This window comes from Rhea americana, unplaced genomic scaffold, assembly GCF_003343005.1.
Source record: "Rhea americana isolate MKP2758 unplaced genomic scaffold, rheAme1 scaffold_498, whole genome shotgun sequence".
Lineage (NCBI taxonomy): Eukaryota > Metazoa > Chordata > Aves > Rheiformes > Rheidae > Rhea > Rhea americana.
This window is the reverse complement of record NW_028186643.1, coordinates 38,702-47,125: the sequence shown is the minus strand read 5'-3', so window position 1 is coordinate 47,125 and position 8,424 is coordinate 38,702. Positions and strand designations below refer to the sequence as shown.

The 8,424-nt window shown below is 63.0% G+C and overlaps 1 protein-coding gene across 1 annotated transcript; it reads left to right on the top strand.

Moving 5' to 3' along the window:
• Positions 1 to 565: 565 nt before the first annotated feature.
• On the top strand, positions 566 to 8,418 carry FAM193B (family with sequence similarity 193 member B). Its single transcript, XM_085317312.1, has 10 exons — positions 566 to 703; positions 1,638 to 1,919; positions 2,671 to 2,893; positions 3,288 to 3,497; positions 3,971 to 4,385; positions 5,353 to 5,548; positions 5,982 to 6,218; positions 6,799 to 7,816; positions 8,033 to 8,108; positions 8,280 to 8,418. The coding sequence occupies exons 1-10, from the start codon at positions 566 to 568 to the stop codon at positions 8,374 to 8,376; spliced, it is 2,892 nt and encodes a 963-aa protein (XP_085173438.1). The 3' UTR covers positions 8,377 to 8,418.
• Positions 8,419 to 8,424: the final 6 nt, after the last annotated feature.

Sequence of the window (8,424 nt, the reverse complement as noted above, 5' to 3'; positions counted from 1 at the left end):
GGGCCGGCGGCGGAGACGTGGCGGGGGCGCCGCGGAGGAGCGCGGCCTGGCTGCCCTGGGCGGCCGTGGGAGCGCTGGCTGCCGGGGTGTGCGGGGCCGCCCGGTCGAGAAGCTGCAGCAGGACCTGAGGCCGTTTCTGGCGGATAGCTGGGATGTCGAGGGCTCCCGCGTGCGTGCATCTGCCAGCGCAGTGCGAGCTGGAGCCCTCTCACAGCAGCTTCAGAAGACTGATCTCAGCTCTCGCTTGGGAGGTTGAATCAGCCTTCAGTATGCCTGTCCGCCGCGGCTGCGTGCTGCTGGCCGCTCCGCGGACGTGGCCAGCAGCGCTCAGCAGCGTGTGGAAGCACAAGGGCTCTGCCAGCCCCAGGGCCTGTGTGCCGCTTGCTCTGCGCGCGCAGGAGTGTGCACAGATCTTGCCGGTCTGCCCGAGGGGCCCGTGTGCTCGCTGGAGGGCAGAGCCGGGGCTTGGGGACACACTCTTGCGTCTGGGTGGCTTGCTGCGCTTCGAGGTATTCCCACAACTCCTGCTTGGAGGAGGGCCCAGCTCTCTCACAGGGCCTGCGGGATGGCAGGTGACTCGAGCGTCGGCTGGACGGGATGTGGGCTGGCGCCGGCGCGCCTTGCCGCCTGGCGTCGCACAGAGAGCCTGGCCGCCGCTGCCTGCGCCGGGATGCAGGGAGGGACCCCGGGGGACGGGCCCTGGGTTCGTGTGGATGTGCGCGGTGGCCTGGCGAGCGCTGTCCGTGCGCGCTTGCAGCGGTGGCCGCGTCCGCCCCCAGTGAGACGCGGGGTGGCCCGGGAGCCGCCCCCGTGCCCGCGGCAGCCTGGCTGGGAAGGGGAGCAGCTTCCCTCGCTCCGGTCTCCTTGGCCTCTGACCTTTGCTTCACCTTGAGCCTCGGCGACGCCATCTGCTTCGCAGCAGCGGCTCAACGCGCGGCTCTTTGTCRCGGGGCCCGCCGCAGCGGCGCACAATGGGGGCCCCCGCGGCGGCGCTCCGCTCGGCACGGCTGTCAGGCCTCCGGCGAGCCCGCCGGCTGCGGACGGGCTTCTGCCGCAGTGCCGGGCGGGAAGCCCCGACCCGGCCGCCTTGTGCCGGGAGAATGCAAAGAGCGCCGGGGGCTGCACGCCACCCCGGTGCATCTGCGCCGCCGGCTGCGCAGAACAAAGAGACGGGCGGCGGGGCCCGAAGCGCTCGGGTAACGAGGCGGGGGGCCTGCGCGGGGCTGGGAAGGGCRGTTGTGGCTGCTGGGCCCACCCTCTCTGTCCCTGTGTGGTGACTTCTGCAGGTCCTGCGTGGCCCTGGTATTCCCCTTGGTCTTGTTTTACTGGAGATACAAGTGGGACCTGCTGGTGCCCTCACAGCCTGACGTGCTGCTGGCTGTTGGTGGGACTAGCTGTTTAGCATATCGTAGTCTTTATGGGGGATGAAAATGCTGGCAGCTGGCACATCTTGGGCTGGCATCAGCTGGAGAGTCCTGAGACTACTCTGTCCTAGTAGGAGAAAGCGTAGTCCCRTATGTAGCCTGCCAGAAACCCTCTGGTTTGATGTCAGCATCCTCGGGCAAAAGCCTTACTTGCCGCCCTGTGCTTTGTTGACCTGATGCCCTGCAGCAGGATTTGCCCTGCCGTGAGAGCAGTTATGCCTTGGGGTGACTTGCGGCTTGTGCATCCTGCTGCAGGTGCTGCCCACCGCCAACCAGTCAGTGCAGACGTGCTGCCTGCTGTGCCATCGGGAACGCAAGGACTGGGGAGGCCCGTCGCACAATGGGCTCGTTTCCCCCGGTGAGAGGCTGCCGCCAGACTTTGTGCCAACACTCGTGCAAAACCTTCTGGGAGAAATGCCGCTGTGGATCTGCCAGAGCTGCCGGAAGAGTGTGGAGGAGGAAGAGCGGCGAGCAGTGCAGGAGCAGGCCCTGGCAGTAAGTGGTTTCGGAGGCGTGGTTGGAAAGGTCAGCCTCGTGCCTCTCTGGACCGTGGCAGTGTGGTATTGCTCGTCTTATGGCATTAACTGGGTGCCTACGTTTCCTCCCTGCTCGGACCCGAATGCCTTGGGCATCTCTGCATCGCTGATCCCTGCAGCCATGCCACCCTCTTCAGGGCTGGTGCCAGCTCCTGCGGGAGGGACCTGGCTGCACGGTGCGTGGTGGAGAGAGTGGGATGGGGGCTTGGCTGGCAACCTGCGTTGCGTTGGAGCTGCCTGTGTGGCACGGCCAACGGTGCCACTGGTTCTGTGCCTGCCCTGCTCCRCTGGCCTTCGTGCTGCGTCCCTCCTAGGCTGTGCTGTTATGCTGAGGCTCCCCAGAATGGCTCTTGCGCAGGAGGAATAGGCAGTGCCTGTCCGCATGTGGAGCTCAAGGGAAGAGCAGCTGTTTCCTGCTTCGCTTTATTTAACCCTGGTCCAGCTTGGTTTGAGCGGGTCCAGAACAGGGACATGGCCTTTGGCATAGGTCTGGCTGTGCTGCCTTGGGTCGCCGGGAATGGGGGCATCACTGGGGGCTGGACAGGTTGTTTGTTTTCAATGAGACAGCGAGAGGTGCAGTTCTTGTGTGCTGTGCCGCAGTGTGGAAGATCCTGCACGAGACCAGCGGAGGGGTCTTGGTGCCAGGGCATTGAGGCCTCCCACCTCCCCTCCCAGCCTGCTGCAGCTTCACACTGTGTTTTTCTTGCCAGGTCTCGTTATCCCACACATCCTGCAAGTCGCAGTCTTGTGGGGGTGGCTCCCACTCCTCTTCCTCTTCCTCCTCCTCCTCTTCCTCCTCGTGCCACGGGAACTCAGGGGACTGGGACCCCAGCTCTTTCTTGTCTGCTCACAAGCTCTCGGGCCTCTGGAACTCGCAGCACAGCAATGGGGCCGTGCAGGGCAGCCCCCTCGGGGCTCCCTCGGCTGCACTAGGTGAGTTGAAGCCAGCTGTGGGATTGAGCAGTGCTTTCTGTCTGAGCCTTGGCTTAGCCTGTTTCCTTGCAGGCATCTGGCTGGTGGGCAGGGGTGGACAGCCAGGCTGTACCTTTGAATGCTGGCACCAGCAGGAGGCCTGGGTGCCATCCTCTGCCACGGCAGAGGCTTCAGAGCCTGTGGGGTCCTGCAGCGTTTGCCCTCTTCCCCAGGAGAGTCAGCCCAGCACAATGTCAGCATGCTGAGCTATGGGCGAGGTAGAGTGGGGTGGCTGTAAGCAGAGGTGCCGCACTGGAGGACAGATGTGTCTGCGTGAGGCCATGGAGCTTTTTGTTCTCTTCTGTGACTAGCAGACGTTGAGGTGAAGCAGGCCCTAGCTCTGCTTTCCTTTCAGGTGACAAGCATCCTGGCCTCGCTCTCTCTCCAGAGTGCATCAGCCAGGCTCCTGCCGTGGCGCCTGGGCTCAAGGCTTGTCCGTACAGCCATGCAGCATCCCCCACGTCCAGCGGCACTGCCCCAGGCTCGCCTCTGCCTACCTCACTCGACTTCTGCAAGGCACTGCCGAAGCAGTTCAAAAGCATGTGCCGGAGGGCCACCCCGCCAGGTGTGTGCACACAGGGCCAGGGCTGGCCTCCTGCTCCGTGCTCCCCTCCTGCCTCTGCACCTTTCCCCTTGCTCACCRGTGTGCAAGGCAGAGCCAAATCCAGTGCTGGGGAACAGTGGGACATTGAGGTCCCTTGCAAGCAGGAGTGGCTTCTAGCCCAGGTGCTCTGCTGCCTGGGGGGAAGAAGGGAGAGCCCCACAGAGAAGCAGCCTGTGCAAAAGTGTTGAGTTTGTCTTACTCTCTCAGGAGCAGCCCCTGAGCATGGTCTCCTGGCTGAGGAGTAGCATTGTGGGCATCTGTCAGCCCCAGTGAAGTGTTTGGGCCTTCTTCAGGCCAGCCTGGATCTCATACCAAGAGACCTGTGTGCTTCCGGGCTTGAGGTGGCAAGGAGCCGTGGGGATGGCTCTTGAGTGTGACCTTGTCCCACGCAGGGCAGGGGGTATCTGATCGTCTCTGCTCCTGCCTGTCTGCAGGTGAGGCCTTCCACTCCTCAGAGCATCATCAGCACTCGGACCTCACTGCTCCTCCCAACAGTCCCACCGGCCTCCCCTCCCAGCCACCAGCGCTGATCCCCTCCAAGCAGACGCCTGCCCATCCGGGGCCTTTTGGCTCCCCGCCTCGTGTCCCGCTGGGCACCTCCCCACAGGCTTCGCTCTTCCCTGCGCCCAGCGTGCAGGCAGCAGCCCTAAAGCCAGCATCTGAGGGTCCTCCTGCTGGCACTGTCTCTCACAGCCCGGGTTCATGTAAGAGCCCTCACCTGCCCCCTGCCAATGTGCCGCTGCTGAAGATGCCACCTCCGCTTTCGGGTTGCACTCATCCTTGCAACGGGCACTGTAGTACTTCGCTCATCCCTCCTCCTGCCTCCCACCAGCTGCCCAGCACGAACAGGTGAGTGGACCAGCCCTGCATGCTTCCAGCCTCTCCTTGCTGGGCAACACACCCTTTCTCCCACCCCTGTCCCCAAATGTGCTTTCCCCTGCCAAGGGATTGACTGCCGTGGAGCGGTGGTGCAGAGGACCTCTGCATTTGCAGGCCGAATCCACTGCCGTAGTCCCCTGGTCTCTGAGGCTTAAGCTCTTTCTCCCCACGTGTCTTCTCCCTGCGGTTGTCCTTTAGTACTGTGGTGCAGAAGAGACTGTGCTTGCTCCTCCTCCAGCTAAAAGACCCAAAGGAACCGCCTGGTCAACCTGCTGTTGGCCAACAGGACTTTTGTCAGTGAGACCCGTCGAGCAGCTGTGGCACTGAGCCAAGGTCCTCAAGAAGATGAAGCCTGTGGACTTGTGGTTCTGCTCGCCTGCTCCCCTGGCCCTCTTTGGGCTGCCTGTGCCTTGGAAGAGAGCACGCTGAGTCAAAGGCAGTGGTCCCTCTCTGCTGATTAGCGCTCCTTGCGGAGGGCCAGCCCTGTCCCCAGCTGGAGCTAGAGGAATGGCGTTGTGGGCTGTGCCCTGGCCTCCCTGTCTCTGAGCTGGGTGGTCTGTGCCTGTGGGAGTCGGGCCTGCCAGCACGTGGGGATGTCTGGCAGCTGCATGCAGTTCCAGCGTTTCTCACCTGTGCTACCTGCTGCCCCCAGTGAGTACCCTCCCTGCCCTGGAATCAGCTTGTGGCCTCGCAGGGGGACACTGCTTTCTGGAGCTCTGGCGTCAGCCTCCCGCGTGCCAGAGATCCTGGGGGGCGACGAGCTACTGACTTCTTCTGCCATGGGCTCCTCCTCTGGAGGAGGATGCAAGGGATGGGGTTGTCTGCCCTGGAAATCCTTCTGCTCTGGCACAGGCCCTGGGAGGGTGATCCTGCACACGCAGTGTGGGGCGATTGTGAGACCACCAGCTCCTGCTTACCTCTTGCCTATTTTCCTCAGGGACCCCTCTTGCAAAGGGCACAAATTCCCAAAYGGTACCAGCTGCCACCCGCCACAGCCTTGTGAGGCAGATGAGGGGCTYGGGGAGGATGAGGATAGCAGCTCAGAGCGCAGTTCCTGCACCTCCTCCTCTACGAATCAGAAAGACGGGAAGTTCTGTGACTGCTGCTACTGTGAGTTCTTCGGCCACAACGCGGTGAGTGACGGTCTGGCCTGCAGCCACCCTGGTCTTTGTGCTCTGCTCTGTGGTGGGAAGCGTTAGCTTCTGTGTGCAGAGGGTGTGAAGATGAGAACGGCCCTGCTTGCAGCTCTGGCCGTGACCCTTCTCTGGCAGCATGTGCACCCACCCATTCATTTCCATCCTGCCTCAGCCCAGTGGTCCCCTTGCTCCTGACCCGTAGCTTCCTGCCTGTCCAGCCCTAGGGCTTTCCTTGGCATGGCCAGCCAAACCCTCTGCCTTCACTGGGGAAAAGTAGTTCAGCTGGGCTGCGGTGACTTTGTCTTGTTGAGACTTTGGGGAAGGGAGCAGTAGAGTAGCTCAGTGAAGAAGACGCATGGGAACTGGGGCTGCCTATGCRTTGCCCTGGCTTCGTGTGCCTGCTGAGCATGACAGTTCTGACGTCCTGCAGCCCCCGGCCGCTCCTACCAGCCGCAACTATGCTGAGATCCGGGAGAAGCTACGTTCGCGCCTGACCAAGAGGAAAGAGGAGTTGCCACAGAAACTAGGGCACAGCAGCAGCTTGGGAGAGCCTGCTGTGGATCACCGCAATGTGGATGAGCTGCTAGACTACATCAACAGCACAGAGCCCAAACCCCTGAACAGTGCCAAGGCGGCCAAGCGGGCACGGCACAAGCAGAAGAAGAAGGTGAGGATGGGCAGAGGGAAGCACTGCCCTGTGCCCTGCCTGGCTGTGCAGGGGGGCAGACTGTAAGGGAGAGGCCTGAATACCCCTTTTTGGGAGGTCAAGGCAAGACCGGGGGCTCATTTCAAGAATTCACTTCCCTCAYTTCCATCCATTTGATTTCTGAAACTGTGTCCTTTGCTGCCCCTGAAGTGACAGCTGGTGCCTGACTCCCCGGGGACTGCTGGTGCCTCTGTTCACACAGAGGGCTGTGCACCCCATCCAGGCTCCACCTGCTCCATGCCGTGGCCCTGACAAACGCTGTGTGTGTGTGCAGTGGAGAGGGATGGTGCTGTGACAGCTTGTGTATGCTGTTTGCTGGTGCCTCATGTCCATACTGGTGTCTAGTGTGCAAGGTGGTGGCTGTTGTGGTGCTCGTGGAGGATGTGTGATAGTTCTGGGGGCCATGGAGGACACAGCTCAGTCGGGCTGAGCACAGGTGTTTGGGGTTGCTGCCTGGCAAGACCAGTGAATAGCTAGTGCTGTGGCCTGCATGTGTCACTGAATGGTCCAARCCATTTGATCCTTGTGGCACCTGTTGCAGGAGAAGGAGAAAGCCCAGCTGGAGGCAGAGGCCCAGAAGCGGGCTGAGCGCACCCCTGCAGCCAGCCAGGCTAGGGAGCCAGCCGAGGAGAAGCTGTTAGAGTGGCCGGAGCTGGAGCTGGAGCGGGTGAACAGCTTCCTCAGCAGCCGGCTGCAGGAGATCAAGAACACCATCAAGGACTCTATCCGGGCTAGCTTCAGTGTTTATGACCTCAACCTGGATGTCAACGACTTTCCCAAGAAGGCAGCTGTCCTGGAGCAGAAGAACCTGCTCTCTCACCTCAATGGCTCCTCTGACCTGCAGGACATAGACCTGGCCCTTGCCCCACTCAGCCTGGGCTCTGCCAAGAGCCACCCACTGCTGCGGGGTGAACTGGGCCCCCGATGGGGCGAGGGGTCTGGGGAGCCATTGCCAGCCCCAGCAGCTGAGAATGGTGTGGTGAAGCGCCTTAGTGCTGTGCCCAGTCTCTCTCGGATGATCTGGGTGCAGTCCAAGGCCACAGACTCTGCTGCGGATGGTGGTGGGCCAAGCCCAGAGCCCAAGGAGGGACYGCAGCCCAGGGGGCCGGAGCTGCAGGAGCAGGTGCCTGCAGGGGGGCGTCAGCGGAAGAACAAGCGGCAGAGCGGGCAGGTGAAGAAGGGGGATGGCGCCGCAGTGTCTGGTGGCCAGGCCAGGCTGGAGAGCCCTGGTGCGAAGGGACAGGTGCTGGGAACCAAGCACCCTTCAAAGCTCAGCGCCCCAGAGCTGCAGCGGGCAGGYGGCTGTGCCGAGCCGGGGGAGAGCGGCAAGGGGCAGCCCTGGGGCTGCAGCGGCACTAGGCCAGAGAAGGAGAGAAGCGGCGACTGGAAAGGCCAGAGGGGTGAGGGCAGAGCGGAGCTGCCGGAGCTGGCACAGCCGCCTCCCCCGGCTGCTGGGGACCGCCAGCCGCCTCACCCCACCACCCTGGGGGGCTCCCCACAGCCCAAGGGCAAGAGCAGGAAAAGCCGGAACAAGGTGGAGAAATCCAGTACCTCTATTGGTGAGTCCTGGGAGCTCTGCCCTGTGCCGCGGTCCCCGTGTGGCATTGCATCCTTTCCTCGCTGGCTGGGCTGTAACGGGTTGGTCCTTTCCGTGCCAGCCGCCATCCCCTTCCCGTCCTGGCGCAGGGGTTCCCCTCCCGCGGCAGTGCCTTGCCCCCCTCCGCTGCCTGAGGGGCCCCCAGCGTTGTGCTGACTCGGCTCCTCTGCTTTGCCAGATGACGTGTTCCTGCCCAAGGACTTAGACGGGGTAGAGATGGACGAGACTGACAGAGAAGTGGAGTATTTCAAGAGGTGAGAGAGCACCTGGCCACGAGAGCCTCCTGCAAGGCCTGCAGGAGGTGGGACGGGCTGGGCGTGGGCCCTGCCTGGGGGCGCGTGGGGCTGGGGGCGGAGGTGGTGGTGCGGTGGGGACTCCTGTGGGGGAGGCCCCGGCTCACGGGGCTCTCTTCTCTCGCCGGCCAGGTTCTGTCTGGATTCTGCCAAGCAGACGCGGCAGAAGGTGGCCGTGAACTGGACCAACTTCACCCTGAAGAAAACCACTTCGAGCGCGGCCCAGTGAGGTGCGGGGCAGCCCCCCGGCGCCCACGGCCGCTCTGCTCTCCTCACT